We start from the raw sequence: 18,412 nt of genomic DNA, 5'->3' as shown, positions 1-18,412 counted from the left end.
CCTTTTTCATTATTTTTTTTGTACAAGGAAATTTTAAATAAAAGGTATTTGAATTGGAAAGAAAAAAAAAAAAAAAAGTTTCTGCAACTGCTGTCATTATGACTTCTGGAGTACAGCTTAGCCTGCATTGATATGTGGACAAAAGTAGTGGCATCTAAAATAAAGCAGGCATTCATGTAGTAAATAATATCATTAAATGTATTAAACACAAACTGTTAGGGCCCTTTCACACGGGCGTTCCGCATGTCCGTATATCATCCTATTTTTTTGCGGATGATATACAGACATAATGTATGTCAATGGCATTGCGGATGTCAGCGGATGACCATCCGCTGACATCCGATTTTCGTCCTTTAAGTTCTGTTCCGTTTTTTGGAACGAAACAGAACCCTATTTTTGTTCCGTGTAAAAAACGGAACGGATGCAAAATCGGATGTCAGCGGTGTCATCCGCTGACATCCGCAAAGACCATAGACATACATTATGTCTGTATATCATCCACAAACGGATGGGATGATATGCGGACATACAGAGCGGATGACACAAATGTCATCCGCTACGCGAAAAAAAAAAAAAGTGCCGAAGCGGATCGCAATGCAGTCCTCTCCGTGTGAAAGAGCCCTTTGGAGAATACTTTTTTCAATTTTCAATGTTCATACTTGCTTTTACAATTAACCTCTTTGCAGAGAGAATAGAATCTCCACTATTTTAATCACTTCCATACCGGGCCTATTTTGGTACTCCTCTCCTACATGTAACAATCACAATTTTTTTTGCTAGAAAATTACTCAGAACCCCAAACATTAGATGTGTTTTTTTAGCAGAGACCCTAGGGAATAAAACAGCGGTCGTTGCAACTTTTTATGTCACACGGTATTTGTGCAGCAATTTTTCAAACAGGTTTTTTTTTTTTTTTTAAATAAAAACTATTTAATGAATAAAAAAAAAAAAAAAAAAAAAAAAAAAAAAAACTTTAAAAACGTTCCTCCCGCAGCCTGTAAGAACGATCAAGCAGCTGAACTGCCACAATGATTGTTTTCATGGTGAAGGGAATCGCCAGCTACAAAAGATGATATCTGAATGATGCCTGCAGGCATCATTCAGATATCCCCACTCAAAGTCCAGGAGGTCATATGACATCATTGGGAGGAAGTGGTTAACAGTCAAATGAAAATGTGTGAAGGGTGTGCTGATAAACAAACGTGAGCTGCAACCAAAGATCCAAATTTTGGAAATATAAAGTGAAAAGTAAATTGTGGTGCGCTAGATGATATGTCACTCTCGAATGTGTGATAAACAATAGGCTAGATCAAAAACCAAAGTACCAATGATCTACAATAAATACCACATAAAAAAAAGTGTATATAATGCATTACAAAAATTTCCCACAATAACAACATGTGCTAAATAAACCAAAATGTGCAAAGATTTCAAGTGAAAATATCTATAGTCCAAAAGAAACAGGTGACAAATGTCCGTAAAAATCCAAATAAGTGTAGATAAATTGGAAATGGTGCTTCAGGTGACAGCCAGATGATCGATCTATTTTTGTCTGATGTCCCACCACCTGTGCAGGTTTGCTTCTTACCAGTAAATAAGTAACCAGGGCGTAAAGACCGCCACCTCAATAGTGAACTCCTCGTGTCAGAAAGAGGTATATATGTGTTTTCCCACTCCTCCTAAAGGAGGTGGGTGGACCTCTTACCAGATAACGAAAAATCTCAGGCCTGTATATATTCCCTATATGGGATTCTCTCCTTCCTCCTCTCCGGGTTGTCTCTGGGGTGAATGTACTGATGATCTCCTATGGTCTTACGCTGTTCAGGTTCCCAGTATTTTCACACGTGAAAACAGAAAGGCGGTCAATAGTGCATTATCCCCAATACTGAATAAAAATGTAAGCACTTACAAGAACACTGCAAAAATGCTGCCTTGGTATTCTCGTAGCCCGCGGCTGCCTGCATGATGTCGAGATAGCGCAAAGGATTGCCGGAAATTAGATCAGCCTACAACTCTGAAGCCTCCTATTTCCTTTCTTTATTTTCAAGTCTTTATTCAAGTCTTTATTTTCAAGTCAGGATAACAGAGACTATTCTTCCCGCATAAGTTGTAAATAGAGTTGTAAATAGATGAAGAGTTTAAATATAAAATTGCTGTCTTGTTTGGTAAGTTTGATGGATGTTCGTGAGCATACACACCGGAAGTGCTCCTCTTTTCATCCCATATTGTATCAACACAGTGATTTATTACAATAAAAAGCTGCAGTAATTAGCAACAACATAATAATCAAATACAAGATAAAATGGAATTGAAAACTTGCATAAAAATCCAATGTGTTCACCGGAAAGATCTCTTTCACATACCGCCTAAATTAAGCGACTTAAGGGGTGCTAATAGGCGAGGTGTCATGGAATATAAATTGCGAGAACATTGTGTTAAAAAACATGTGCTAAACTCCCATTCTACATGTCCCAATCTTACGATGTGGCAAATATACCATAACTTTCACATATATGTGAAATATAAGATATGAGGTTAAAATTAGGTAAATTAATATGATTTAGTAGGAATCTTAAAAATATTTTTAAATGAATTTAAAATAGGAAGGTATGTTGGAGGACATTTTAGCCATTATTGATGTGGGAATTGATATCCCATTCAATGTTATGTCCTGAGGGACAGAAACATTTGAGCTCATATATCCAAAATGTTTCTCTTCTGCATATGGATCTTTTTAAATTGCTTCCTCGCCAATGTGGGACGTATTTTTCTATGACTGTAATCTCCAAATTGGTAGGGTCTCTGTGATGATGTGTCGCGAAGTGTTTAGACAGGCTATGTCCTACAAAGCCTTTGCGAATATTAGTCAAATGTTACCCTATTCTTATGCTGGCTGTTCGGATGGTTCTGCCAACATGTTGTTGTCCACAGTTACATGCGAGTAGATATACTACGCCTTTGGTGTGGCACGAAATAAAATTTCCGATTGGATACTCTTTCCCTGTAACTGTGGACCTAAACTTATTGGTTCTCATGATCTTGGCTTCTTTACATATTTTGCAATTCCTGCAAGGAAAGAAACCTTTCATATTGGGGAACAGTTCTGGATGTTGTGGCTTTTCAATGGGGTTGCGGGCTATCATATCTTTTCAGTTCCCCAGAGACAACCCCGAGAGGGGGAAGGAGAGAATCCCATATAGGGAATATATACAGGCCCCAGATTTTTCATTATCTGGTAAGAGGTCCACCCACCTCCTTTAGGAGGTGTGGGAAAACACATATATACCTCTCTTTCTGACACGAGGAGTTCACACTTGAGGTGGCTGTCTTTACGCCCTGATTACTTATTTGCTGGTAAGCAAACCTGCACAGGTGGTGGGACATCAGACAAATAGATCTGTCATCTGTGTGTCACCTGAAGCACCATTTCCAATTTATCTACACTTATCATTTGGATTTTTAACAGACATTTGCCCCCTGTGTTTCTTTTGGACTATAGATATTTTCACTTGAAATCTTTGCACATTTTAAATTATTTAGCACGTTATTGTTGTGGGAAATTTTGGTAAGGCACTATATACACATATGTGGTGTTTATTGTAGATCATTGGTACTTTGGTTTTTGATCTAGCCTATTGTTTATCACACATTTGAGAGTAACATATCATCTAGCGTACCAGAATTTACTTTTCAAGTGGTTAACAGTGTCTGCAACATTTTGTGAGCAGTCTACCCCACTTCTAGTGACTTGCTATGTTCTACAACAGCTTCACTCCGATCACATTTTTTTGTAAACAACTCTTGGAAATGCCATTTAGTCCCGGTGTTCCGTGAGAATTACCTACCCGTGAGAAAAACCTACCCCTCGTCACTTCCGGTACTCGGCACTGTATTTAATGCAGCGGTTACATTAAAACAGCTGTGCTGAAATACGAGTCATCTCCGCTCCTGTCCCGGTCACTTCCCTGATCTCGGATAGTAAATATTAAAGCGGCGGCGGCGGGTGTATGAAAACAAATCACGGAGCCGAGAGCCGCTTTTATATTTACTTGCCGAGAGCAGGGAAGTGACAGGGATAGGAGCGGAGAGGACTCGTATTTCAGCACAGCTGTTTTATGTAACCGCCGCGTCGGTAGGTTTATTTCACGGTACACCGTGATCGTTTCATACTAGTACGCATGCGCACTAGTAAGCTCCTCAGTTCTTCCATTAGGTATCTGGGGCTGTGAGCATGCGCACTGCTGCTCTGCTCAGCTGTTTCTGGCCGGAAGTGACGAGGGTAGGTTTTTCTCACAGGGTAGGGAATTCTCACGTTACACCGGTTCACACTACCGCGACTTGTCAGGTGACCTGGTTGCCTGACAAGTCGCGGTCCATTCAGTGCTATGGGAACCGTTCTAATAGGAGTGACTCAAGTCACTCCGACTTAGAAAATAGTTCCTGCACTACTTCGGGGAGACATCGGAGCGACTTCCGTTATGTGATGTCCGTGCAAGTCGTGCCGAAGTCGCGGTGCACGGCGACTTCACTAGTCGCCCCCGAAGTCGGATCGCCATAGTGTGAACCGACACTAAGTGTATTTATCTGGCAACCTACGTGGTCAATTTATAAAATATTTTTTTTACATAAAAATTCAACCAGCTTTCCTAGGATTTACACATTTTTCCAACTGAACCCAATTAATAAATATGTGAATCTGAAGGGTCAGCTGCGGGAATCTTGTGCAAAGACCTTACTAAACAGACACATACTGTAGATGGAGCAGGAAGGCAAATAAAATATGAAGATATGCATTTATAAATGCTGCTGATTGCTACACCTTTAGGGCCCAGGCACACAGGGTTTTTTTTTTTTTAAAGTATTTTACAGGCATTTGGCAATTTTTTTTTACAGCCTGTAAAAGCACTTCTATGTCCATACACACAGGCATTTACAGCTGTATTAGAAGAAAAGCGTTTTTACAGGCTCTGCAAAAAAAAGAAGAAAAAAAAAAAAAAAAATAATCACCAGATCGTTCTGGAAAGGAGCTTTTGAGCAGAAAAATGTGTGTAAGCACTTTGAAAGCGAATGCATTCTAATGGCCAGAATAGATAAATATTTTTGCCAATGGAATTCATTAATGCTCAAAACGCTGTACATGCTTTTACAATACGTGTATTTAGCCACATTTTCTAAGCAGCTTTTCTACAGCCAGGAGTTTGTGTGTGTTCAGAGGGGAAAAAGAGTAATGCACTGTGTGCATGAGGCCTTATACGGTTAACAGGCCCAAAAAACTGTTTTCTATAACTCTATATACAAACAGCACAAAGTGTCCTCTCTACTGCAAATGTGCACGCATTACCTCAAAGTCGAGGACAATTTATTAGTTTATGGTGACCTGGTAGTCAACCAGCCTTACTTTCGTGTTTACAGGAAGCACTTATATAAGCAAACTAAACTAAAATTGCATAGTTTGAAAGCACCACAACAGAGTTAGAATAAACCTACATAGAAGGTCTTGTTAAAACCACATTATACAGCTTCTTGAAACATCTGCAAATATGAATAGATTCAATCATTTACATTATCACTAGAAAGACACAGTACTGCACAGGCACACTGCTAGCTCCAGAAGGTTTTACTGAGACACGATCTTACTTGCTAAAGCTTTTTTGCCAGCTGCATGGTAGGCTATGATATACTTCTTTCCATCGCGATCTTCTGTTTTGGTTTCAAGTCCAGGAAACAAGCCTTTCACAGCTTGATGAATGATTGTCCTCTTTTCTTTGGTGTCTTCAATTACCTGTAATACAATCAATCACAATAATAAGAAGTGTGCCGATTTCTGATTAATTAGCACACAGCAGCACAAGAGACACGCCACACTGAAAGTAAATGCCCCTTTATGTTGATTTTTTTTTTTTTAAGCAAACTTAAGCTTTAAAGTAGTCCTAAATGATTGCAAGTTCCTAAAAGGACTGATCTCTGATGTTAACTCCCACACATTGGCTCCATTCACACAGGCGATTTGAATCGCAGGCAGAATAGTCTCGATTCTGTCCATGATTCCAGTATCGTGGCAACATGCAGGACACGTTTGCAATGCCATTATTCGTTATCAGCAACCTAAAAGCGGTGCGCTTTTACCTCCAAAAAATGACGCACCGCGTGTCACTCTAACGGGCCACTTCTGATTACGACAAGCCTAATCTGTACACTGTTGGATGAGGATCGGGAGGAAGCTTGCGCCTTACACCTGCCTTTAATTACACGTTAACCCAACTCTACATTCTCCATCACATCAACCCCCCCCCCCCCCCATCTTTAACTGTGCTAGATGCGACCAATCAGGGGCTAACTTTGTAAAAATGAAAAGGTCATTTCATTTCAAAATAGAGGCTGTCCTCAAATACAATAAAATCTGTGACATTTGGTGTACCTCTATTCTTACGCAAACAACCTCGGGGGCATCATGCCATCTTTATTGTAGACTCTAGGATTTACCAGGAGAACGTCTACCCTATGACTGTATGTACTTTGATTGTAACCTCATGATACTGTGTTAAATCCACAAAACCATTTCCAATTGTTTTGATAAGTTTATGTAACTGTTTATTGAACCTATGCTGTACATGATGCATGGATTTGGTGATTTATACCTTTATCTGATGAAGTAATGTAGACTGGATGCTCTGTTATGGTACCTTTTTGCAAAAGAGTTTAGACCTAAATGCTCGACTAAAGTGGATCACCCTGAGATCTGCTCAGCTGCATCGTTCCGTAAATTATTAAAATGGGTACGAGTATTTATTTATGAGACACAGCCAGAGACACAGACAGCTATTACTTCCTTTAAACTATAGCCTATGGAAAATACAGAATATGACTGTATAAATATAGCCCAATCCGTGTGTCTTAGTCCGATATATTCCACATTCAGCAGCGCTTATACACACACCCTCAATGTATGTAAGTATAGGTATTCAACATGTAAAACCGTTCATAATGCTCAGAAACTGTTAAGTCCACGCATATTCAGGAACCACATATAGTCTGTCAAATCTTCCTCAGATGTAATGCACCAGTGTTTCCACACAAAGGTAATAAAGCCTCCACCACACCAACTGTGCTCCCCTATGCAATGGACACTCACCACATAGCCCTTTAAATCAAGCCTTTATGCATAAGCTGCATGAGCCCTTGCTTCAGATCAGCCTGCCGTTTCCAGAGTCTATCCTTCCACCAGGGATATTCACCAGGCTTTGTATCTCATCCAGTTGAATTTGTAAGCAAACAACAGGAAGCGGGACATAGCGTAATATTGTTTAAACTTTATTCAATATGCAAAGTTCCCCATCACCCTTCAATATATCTGCTTACATTTCAAAAAACCTTTAAACGCATAGTATACAGTCAATGAGACTGGGAAGGTACCGCTGCTCGCGAGCCTTGACGTCTCCCTGCTACGGGATGTATCGCTCCTCAGCCACCCGGCGAGTTCCGGAACTTCAGCTAGTACCTCCCTCCGTCTCCAAGGCAGCAATGTACGTGCGTCTGGCGCGTTTCGTCACGTGGGACTTCAGAGGACGCCCGTACGTTGCTAGATCTGGGTTAATGTATGCAGCCAGAGGACCTCCCACTTCACTTTCATAGGTCACCGTTATAGACGGACATCTCTGGCGCCACCTCATCGCTACCGAGCGGAGTATGGGCTCAGATGTAAATCACAATGGGTGTCTTGAATCTATCTAATAGGATCCAAGACTGTCACATATATTGTAAAGTATTTTAAACATGGGTACGATCCATTTCTCCTTTATCTGGTATAAAACCTTTGCCTCCCTTGGACCTCCTTCCCCAGGAACGGGTCATAATAACCCCACCGATCCAATCGGCAACCGATTTCCGATCTATTAACGTATGGTCAAAATGTTATTGCAACCTCTAATTTAATATATTTTTAGGAGTGGAATCAGTAAATCTACCCATGTTTATTCCATACCAGATCCTATCCGGATGCATACAAGATAATCGTGCAATCATGATTCAAAATAAAACCACTAAAATACAGTGAATTTACGGTTACCATTGGTAACTACCTGATACATTAAAATGATACTATATATTAAAATCCATCCTTATGCGGATTCAATAATAGGATCTCATACAAAATATATATATCAACATTAAAATCATTATAGCAATTAAAATGTTAAAATAATGCTATCAGTAGAGGCTTAAAATTGCAGATTGCGGGCATAATGATTCAAGTCTTTGGAATAAATGTTGTCAGTAGAGGCCAAAATTGCAGATTGCGGGCATGTTAGATCAAGTTAATGTCCAGTCAATCATCATAAAATGCACTTCAGTGTATATCACAGTCCACCGTCCATTAAAACCTTAAATTAATAATTACTTAAAAAACAATTTAGATCTAGCTCAAAGAGTTAGTCTTATAAATCCATTCTGTTTCCTTCTTGGACAGTTCTCTTACTCGGTTGCAACCCCTCCAGTTGGTTGGCATTTTTTCAATGCCCCACAATTTTAACCCTGAGGGGTCTCTGCTGTGCTTTTCCCTAAAATGCAATGGGACACTGTGTTCTTTGAAGCCAGTGGTAATTTTATAAATATGCTCAGAAATTCTAATACCCAATTTTCTCTTGGTTCTACCTATATACAGGGAGTGCAGAATTATTAGGCAAATTAGTATTTTGACCACATCATCCTCTTTATGCATGTTGTCTTACTCCAAGCTGTATAGGCTCGAAAGCCTACCACCAATTAAGCATATTAGGTGATGTGCATCTCTGTAATGAGAAGGGGTGTGGTCTAATGACATCAACACCCTATATCAGGTGTGCATAATTATTAGGCAACTTCCTTTCCTTGGGCAAAATGGGTCAAAAGAAGGACTTGACAGGCTCAGAAAAGTCAAAAATAGTGAGATATCTTGCAGAGGGATGCAGCACTCTTAAAATTGCAAAGCTTCTGAAGCGTGATCATCGAACAATCAAGCATTTCATTCAAAATAGTCAACAGGGTCGCAAGAAGCGTGTGGAAAAACAAAGGCGCAAAATAACAACCCATGAACTGAGAAAAGTCAAGCGTTCAGCTGCCAAGATGCCACTTGCCACCAGTTTGGCCATATTTCAGAGCTGCAACATCACTGGAGTGCCCAAAAGCACAAGGTGTGCAATACTCAGAGACATGGCCAAGGTAAGAAAGGCTGAAAGACGACCACCACTGAACAAGACACACAAGCTGAAACGTCAAGACTGGGCAAAGAAATATCTCAAGACTGATTTTTCAAAGGTTTTATGGACTGATGAAATGAGAGTGAGTCTTGATGGGCCAGATGGATGGGCCCGTGGCTGGATTGGTAAAGGGCAGAGAGCTCCAGTCCGACTCAAGACGCCAGCAAGGTTGAGGTGGAGTACTGGTTTGGGCTGGTATCATCAAAGATGAGCTTGTGGGGCCTTTTCGGGTTGAGGATGGAGTCAAGCTCAACTCCCAGTCCTACTGCCAGTTTCTGGAAGACACCTTCTTCAAGCAGTGGTACAGGAAGAAGTCTACATCCTTCAAGAAAAACATGATTTTCATGCAGGACAATGCTCCATCAAACGCGTCCAAGTACTCCACAGCGTGGCTGGCAAGAAAGGGTATAAAAGAAGAAAAGCTAATGACATGGCCTCCTTGTTCACCTGATCTGAACCCCATTGAGAACCTGTGGTCCATCATCAAATGTGAGATTTACAAGGAGGAAAAACAGTACACCTCTCTGAACAGTGTCTGGGAGGCTGTGGTTGCTGCTGCATGCAATGTTGATGGTGAACAGATCAAAACACTGACAGAATCCATGGATGGCAGGCTTTTGAGTGTCCTTGCAAAGAAAGGTGGCTATATTGTTCACCGATTTGTTTTTGTTTTTGAATGTCAGAAATGTATATTTGTGAATGTTGAGATGTTATATTGGTTTCACTGGTAAAAATAAATAATTGAAATGGGTATACTGTATATTTGATTTTTGTTAAGTTGCCTAATAATTATGCACAGTAATAGTCACCTGCACACACAGATATCCCCCTAAAATAGCTAAAACTAAAAACAAACTAAAAACTACTTCCAAAAATAGTCAGCTTTGATATTAATGAGTTTTTTGGGTTCATTGAGAACATGGTTGTTCAATAATAAAATTAATCCTCAAAAATACTCATTTGCCTAATAATTCTGCACTCCCTGTAGAGCATCCTGCACGGGCATTCCATTCCGTATACCACATGCGTTGAAACACACGAGATGAATTCCTTTATTTCTAAAGTTGCCATTTGCCCTAGACGTAAACTCCGTTAGACCCCTAAAATGTGTATTCACTTGCCTGCAGGATTTACACCTTCTACATCAGGGATCCTCAAACTACGGCCCTCCAGCTGTTGCGGGACTACACATCCCACGAGGCATTGTAAAACACTGACATTCACAGACATGACTAGGCATGATGGGAATTATAGTTCCTGAACAGGTGGAGGGCCATAGTTTGAAGACCCCTGTTCTACATGCATGAAATCCAGACATGTTCCAAAACATTTTTGGTGCCCTGGGGGGGGGGGGGTCCAACACTTTCCTCCCGATTCTATCTCCAATGGTGGGTGCTCTTCTTTTATAAATACCGGGTTTTCGGGGATTACTGGACCTAAAATTTGTCAAACTTCAGTATACCCCAGTGTTTCTTCATGATGCCTTCAAATTATCTAAACTGGATAATATAGTTAGTTATGAAGCCCCATTGATGCGAATCATTTGGTGGTCTGCTGGTTGGAGCCAGGCATGATTCATGTGTGATGGCCAGCACATCCTTCACCGTCTGTTCCAATACTTCAGATCTGTACCCCTTATCCACAAACTTATCTGTTATTATCTGGGACTGTTCCAAAAAATCATCATCTAGAGCAGTGGTTCTCAAATCCGGTCCTCGGGACCCACCAACAGGCCAGGTTTGCAAGATAACTAAATTACATCACAGGTGATCTCATTTGCTTCTCAGTGATTGCAGTATTCTAGTCTGCATCCCCCAAGGTAATACTTAAAATCTGGCCTGTTAGTGGGTCCCGAGGACCGGATTTGAGAACCACTGATCTAGAGTGCAATTCCTCCGGATCCTTAATAATTGGCCTTTCGGAATGTTTCTCAGCCAGCACGGGTGATGGCCACTGTGATAGATACCCGTTTCTAGCCGTTGGCTTGAAATAAGCTTTGGTAATAATTTGTTTGTTCTCAATTCTCACAGATACGTCTAAATAATTGATCTCCTTTCTGCTCCATGCACATTCCAATTTTATATTCTGTAAATTAGCATTAAGATGTTCCGTAAATTGTATGAGGGATGACTATGAGGGATGACTCTGTGCCTGCCCAAATAAAAAAATAGGTCATCAATATACCTTTTATAAAAGATCAGCTGATCCTTTCTATGGGCGTAGATGCTCTTGTCCTCCCATTCACCCATGAATAGGTTGGCAAGGCTGGGCGCATACTTTGCGCCCATTGCAACTCCTTTTTGCTGTGTAAAGAATTGCCCTCCATACCAGAAATAGTTATGGGTTAAGCAGAAATCCATAACTATTCCTAAGAACTTTTTTTGGGTATGGGGTATGTCATACCTCTTGCTCAGTGCCCAATTCAAGGCCAAAAGTGCATCCTCGTGCTGAATGATAGTATAAAGTGATGCAACATCTGCTGTTACTAAATATATTTCAGGAGCATCAGGTAAAATCAGATTATCCAACAAAGTTAAAAATTCTTTCGTATCTCTCAGGTATGCTTTCTATTCCTCTACACTCTTTTGGAGAAAAACTTCCAAATATTCTCAGATTCTTGATGTCACAGATCCAATGCTATTTACGATTGGTCTTGCTGGAGGGCAAGACTGATTTTTGTGGACCTTCGGGAGAGTATATATAGTGGGCACTCGGCTAAAACTGGGAAATAAATACTTTTTTTCTTTCGCAGTTAAAATCCGTTCATTAAAACCAATATCCACCAAATTACTCAAATCCCTTCTATACATCAATGTGGGGTCCTTAGGTAAAATCTTGTACGTAGTAGCATCATTCAGCATATCCATTAGTTGTCCATGATAAAAATCTCTTTAAAAATGACCACTCCACCTCCTTTATCGGCCGGGCGGATGACGACATCTTTCCAATTTTCTAGGGATTCAATCCCCCTCTTGTATGTATTTGGGATTAGCATTTCTCACTGGCTTGATTCTCTCCAAATCAGTAGTTACTAACTGCTTAAAAACCTCAATATTGTGGTTTGATGTCTGCAGTGGGTTGAAAAGAGAATTGTTTTTCAGCCCACTAGTCACACTTACTGTTTGTGGCGGGATCAAATTTTCTTCCCGATTTCTGTTCGGGTTTATTTGCAAAAAGTATTTTTTCATATTTAGTTTTCTGATATACTTTTGGATATCCATATAGACATCAAAATTATTTAATGTTTTTTTTATGCCACATTTGAGTCCCGCACTTGATCTAACATGCCCGCAATCTGCAATTTTGGCCTCTACTGACAACATTTATTCCAAAGACTTGAATCATGCCCGCAATCTGCAATTTTAAGCCTCCACTGATAGCATTATTTTAACATTTTAATTGCTATAATGATTTTAATGTTGATATATATATTTTGTATGAGATCCTATTATTGAATCCGCATAAGGATGGATTTTAATATATAGTATCATTTTAATGTATCAGGTAGTTACCAATGGTAACCGTAAATTCACTGTATTTTAGTGGTTTTATTTTGAATCATGATTGCACGATTATCTTGTATGCATCCGGATAGGATCTGGTATGGAATAAACATGGGTAGATTACGGATTCCACTCCTAAAAATATATTAAATTAGGAGGTTGCAATAACATTTTGACCATACATTAATCGATCGGAAATCGGTTGCCGATTGGATCGGTGGGGTTATTATGACCCGTTCCTGGGGAAGGAGGTCCAAGGGAGGCAAAGGTTTTATACCAGATAAAGGAGAAATGGATCGTACCCATGTTTAAAATACTTTACAATATATGTGACAGTCTTGGATCCTATTAGATAGATTCGAGACACCCATTGTGATTTACATCTGAGCCCGTACTCCACTCGGTAGCGATGAGGTGGAGCCAGAGATGTCCGTCTATAACGGTGACCTATGAAAGTGAAGTGGGAGGTCCTCCGGCTGCATACATTAACCCAGATCTAGCAACGTATGGGCGTCCTCTGTTGAAGTCCCACGTCAGGACGCACGTACGTTGCTGCCTTGGAGACGGAGGGAGGTACTAGCTGAAGTTCCGGAACTTGCCGGGTGGCTGAGGAGCGATACATCCCGTAGCAGGGAGACGTCAAGGCTCGCGGACGGCGAGCAGCGGTACCTTCCCAGTCTCATTGACTGTATACTATGCGTTTAAAGGTTATTTGAAATGTAAGCAGATATATTGAAGGGTGATGGGGAACTTTGCATATTGAATAAAGTTTAAACAATATTACGCTATGTCCCGCTTCCTGTTTGCTTACAAATTCAACTGGATGAGATACGAAGCCTGGTGAATATCCCTGGTGGAAGGATAGACTCTGGAAACGGCAGGCTGATCTGAAGCAAGGGATCATGCAGCTTATGCATAAAGGCTTGATTTAAAGGGCAATGTGGTGAGTGTCCATTGCATAGGGGAGCACAGTAGGTGTGGTGGAGGCTTTTTTACCTTTGTGTGGAAACACTGGTGCATTACATCTGAGGAAGATTTGACAGACTATATGTGGTTCCTGAATATGCGTGGACTTAACAGTTTCTGAGCATTATGAACTGTTTCAGATGTTGAATACCTATACTTACATACATTGAGGGTGTGTGTATAAGCGCTGCTGAATATATCGGACTAAGACACACGGATTGGGCTAGATTTATACATTCATATTTTGAAGTTTCGTTCACAGTGGCTGCTAGTGTATGAAAAGGATGCACATATTTATATGATTTTATATAATCCATTGGATATTTTATGAATATTTTACCCTTTTAGTGGATGTTCATTTTATCAAATCGATTTTATCCACAAACACTGTTTTATTTATCCATAAGTGCCGGGCGGGTGGTTGGGTTTTTTTTTAGCTTCAGACACATTTTACATAGTATGGAAAATACAGGGTACTGAAGTTTGTCACTATTTCACAGGTGCATGCAAATTTAACCACTCCTGGACAGGAAGGTTTTACCCCTTTAATGACCAGGCCATTTTTTGCAATTTGGCACCGCAGGACTTTAACTAGTAATTGCGCAGTCATGCAAGGCTGTACCCTAAACAAAATTTATGTCCCTTTTTTTTCCCCACAAATAGAGCTTTATTTTGGTGGTATTTTATCACCTCTGCGGTTTTAATTTTTTGCGATATAAATGAAAAAAAAGATCGAAAATTGAGGACAAATTACATTTTCTACTTTTTCTTATAAAGATGATCCGATTAATTCAATTTTTGTCATACATTCAGGCCAAAATGTACATAGCTACATGTCTGATTAAAAAAATAAATAAATAAAAAAAATCTCAATAAGCGTAAGTTTATTGGTTTGCGTAAAAGTTAGTGTCTAAAAACTAAGGTGTATATATACTGGAATTTAGGCAGCTTTTACTTTCTGACTGCCTAATTTCTTCAAGTGCTAAAATGGCAGCGCGGTAACCCCCCCCCCCCTTCTCTAGATAATCCGTTTAGTAGCAAGCAGTACTTTCCTTCATCGACCAACACAGCGCTTCATAAATCATAACTCATGGGACGACCAAAAGCAGTTCCAGAAAGAAAATTAGGGGTGGGGAAAATAACCCAAGGCTAAACATAAGAACCCTTAACCAGGAAACTGGAGCCTTAACTGGGTCACAGGAGTCCCATCTGAAAAATAATGGTTTAAAGGAAAAGCACCCCTCAAGAGGGAACAGCCCCTCTTAAACAGCAGCCTGCAAAATTTTGCGGCAAAAGAAGAAACCGCAGATGCCAAAGTATCTACCTTATAGAATTTTGTGTAGGTATGCACGTACAACCAAGTGGCTGCCTTGCAAACTTACGATATTGATGCCTGATGATGGATGGCCCAAGAAGCACTCAGCGCCCGAGTAGAATGCGCCGTGACAGGGAAAGGTGGAACCTGACCTTTAATGGAATAGACCTGAGACACAGTCTGTCTGATCCATCTGGAGATGGTAGCCGAAGAAGCGGCAAGCCCTTTTCTTGGTTTGTCCGTGACCACAAAAAAGCGAGTCTGACCTTTGAAAGGACTCAGAAGCTGCCAGATACACCCAAATCGCCTGAAGCACATCCAAAGTATGCAAAGCAAATTCCTTAGGATGAGCCGGCTTGGGACACAAGGAAGGCAACACAATGTCCTCATTAAAATGGAAGTCAGAGACAACTTTAGCAGGAATGGACAGGGACGAAGAACCACTCTGCCACCAATTCCGCCGCGAGTAGCTGTGGTCTGCACATGCTTGCCGGCTGGGCTAGGGGGGACCACTGGAACTAGATTATCCAGCCTGTCGCCAAGCCCGGCAGTTGACAGTAGATCTCCCGAGAGAAAACAAAAAAGATGTAAGGAAGGAGAAAATTGCTAGGGCCAGAGATCCCAGCTGGGAGCCTAGGCCCTACTCCTAACTAGACCGATTAAAACTGATTACCTAGGGCAGAGAGGGGGGGTAATATACCAGCTGAGGACAGCCCATGGGCGTAGCCAGGTGTTTTTTGTTCTGCCTAGTCCTACTTCTGGAGGAGGCAATATAACCCATGATTTACGGAGCTCTGTGTGCATAAAACGAAGAGAATTTTTTTTTTTTTTTTTTTTTTTTTACACAAAGTTGTCACTTAAATGAAATATTGCTCACACATGCCATGGGTATATGTAAAATGACACCCCAAAATACATTCTGCTGCTTTTCCTGAGTATGGGGATACCACGTGTGGGACTTTTGGCAGTCTAGCTACGTACATGACCCCGGAAACCAATCACTGCCTTCAAGCTTTCTAAGGGCATAAATTGTGGATTTCACTCCTCACTACCTATCACAGTTTTGGAGGCCATGAAGTGTCAAGATAGCACAAAACCTCCCAAATGGCTCCGTTTTGGAAAGTAGACACCCTAAGCTATTTGCTGAGAGGCATTTTGGGTATTTTACAGATCTCCCTTTTTGTTAGAAAATTTTGAAAACTGAAAATACATTTTTCTTTTCTTTCATTATTTTCCAAAACAAAGGAGAGATGCAAAATACTCGTCATGCCTGTTAGTAAATACCTTGGGGTGTCTACTTTCTGAAAAGGGGTCATTTGGGGGGGGGGGGGTGCTATCTTGGCATTTCTTGGCCTCTGAAACTGTGATAGGAAGTGAGTGAAATCAACAATTTATGTCTTAGAAAGTCTGAAGGCAGTTATTGTTTTTCGGGGGGGCCTGTACGTGGCTAGACTGCCAAAAATTCTCACACGTGGTATCCCCATACTCAGAAGAAGCAGCAGAATGTATTTTTGGGCGTCATTTCAAATATACTCCCCTCCGACTGCTTGTAAAAGCAGTCTAGGGGCTAATTATCTGCTAGGATTGCCCTCACATGAAAGCCAACTGCTGGCTGTAAAAAACGATATCAGAAAGTGTGGTATGCTCACCATTAGACCTCCCAGCAATCCACCCACTTCTAATGATGGGCACACATGCAATGTTCTTTTTTTGTGTTCAGCCCATTCTCATCGATCGATGTGGATGAAGAAATCTCTGCCTAGAAAAATATTTAAAAAATATATGGCGAAGCATAGGGGAGATCAGCACTCTGTCCAACCCATCCCCCATCCTTCTCCATATATGCTCTTTTTTTTAAATGCGGTGGTGAAATGACCTCCTACAGCGCTACAGTGAAATCACCTCCTACAGCAATGCAATCATTGATTACGTATATGGTGAGAGCAAACACTGTTGCTGTCAGAACAAAACAGTGCTGCAGCTGATGGGTGTACCTGCAAAGGTAACAAACAATGAATAATAAAACAGAGTAAAAATAAAACATGACATTATATTATGAAGAACAGTAAGAGTAAGAACAAAAAAAAACAGAAAAAAAGGACAACTATTTTTGGCTTTATTTTTAATTTTATTTATTGTAACTTTTTTTTTTTATTGTAATTTTTTTTTTTAACTGTTTTTGTAACTGTAAAAAAGCTGTTCCAGGCCAGGGTCTCAAAATGCGATATCCAACATCTTTTGAGACCCTGCGTGAAAAAGTGTGCTCTAGACTGAGCCGTGCTGTACCCTATTATGAATACTCTACTAGTGTGTGGTAGCGACGGAAACAGAGACCAGGATGGCCCGCACAGAGACCAGGATGGCCAGCACAGGAGGGACAAAAATAGCAGGTGTCACGCCTAAAATCCGCATTTCCTACAGACACGCCATCTTTGGGTTGCTCTTTGGGTAGGGGTACTAGGGAGGATATCCGGAAAATGCCTCTCATACAGCTGGCTAACTGCATCTGGATAGTGAATTTGGGCCACAGCACCTCCTGGATACAGTGATGATCTCTTCCTGGAATTTTAAGAAGGATCCACTTCTTCCTGACACTCTGTATAGCACATAAGTGTTCAGCAGAGCCAATTGGAAAAAGTAAACAGACACTTTTTTGTACCAGCGTCTAACCTTACGTGCAATTAAGTAAGGTGCCATCATCTGGTTGTTAAAGTCCACCCCTCCCATGTTAAGGTTGTATTCGTGGACACAGAGGGGCTTCAACACCACCAGTCGCCGTTGGAATTGGGACTGTCGTATCTGCGTGAATGGAGGACAGAACGAAAACATTCCGTGCGTCCCTCCACTTCACTGAAAGTAATCTGTTAAGACTTCAAGAAGGCTCTTTCCCCCCATCTAAGTTGGGAATCTACAAGCCGTTGGGGGGAAGCCCCGGCGATTAGGTCGCACGGTGCCACATGCACCAATTTGAAATTCAAGCAGGTGACTAAAAAGTGGCATGCTTGAATAAAAATTCTCCACGTAGAAAGGGTACCCCTTTCCCAACAAGGGGGACACCAATTCCCAAACTATCTTGCCGCTGCTCCCTATGTAGTCTGGGCAGTTGGGGGGCTCCACAGTGCTATCTTTACCCTCCTAAACACGAAAACTAACTGTATAGCCTGTGGCCCTGTCACAGGGCTTATACAGCTTGACTCCGTACCTGGCACTCTTGCTGGGGATAAACTGCTTGACAGCAAGGCGGCCAGAAAACTTAATCAGGGACTCATCGACGCAGACAACATGTTGGGGGGTAAAAAAGGCTGCAATCCGCTGATTGAAGTGGTTTACGAGGGGCCGAATTTCGTGGAGTCGGTCATATCCAGGGTCTCCCCGAGGACGACTAAAGTGCATGA

At 41.0% G+C, this 18,412-nt stretch overlaps 1 protein-coding gene across 3 annotated transcripts in view; it reads right to left on the bottom strand.

The window, feature by feature from the left end:
* Window positions 1–18,412, bottom strand: part of PUS7 (pseudouridine synthase 7) — a 238,722-nt gene that overhangs the window by 138,827 nt on the left and 81,483 nt on the right. For all 3 annotated transcript variants that reach the window (XM_082254435.1, XM_082254433.1, XM_082254434.1), the window contains exon 5: window positions 5,638–5,782. In XM_082254435.1, coding sequence (XP_082110561.1) covers window positions 5,638–5,782 — 145 coding nt within the window. The remainder of the gene's footprint in view (window positions 1–5,637; window positions 5,783–18,412) is intronic.

This window comes from Pelophylax lessonae (assembly GCF_965119305.1).
Source record: "Pelophylax lessonae genome assembly, chromosome: 4".
NCBI lineage: Eukaryota > Metazoa > Chordata > Amphibia > Anura > Ranidae > Pelophylax > Pelophylax lessonae.
Note: the sequence above shows the minus strand (reverse complement) of the source record. Positions and strands in the feature narration are given on the sequence as shown.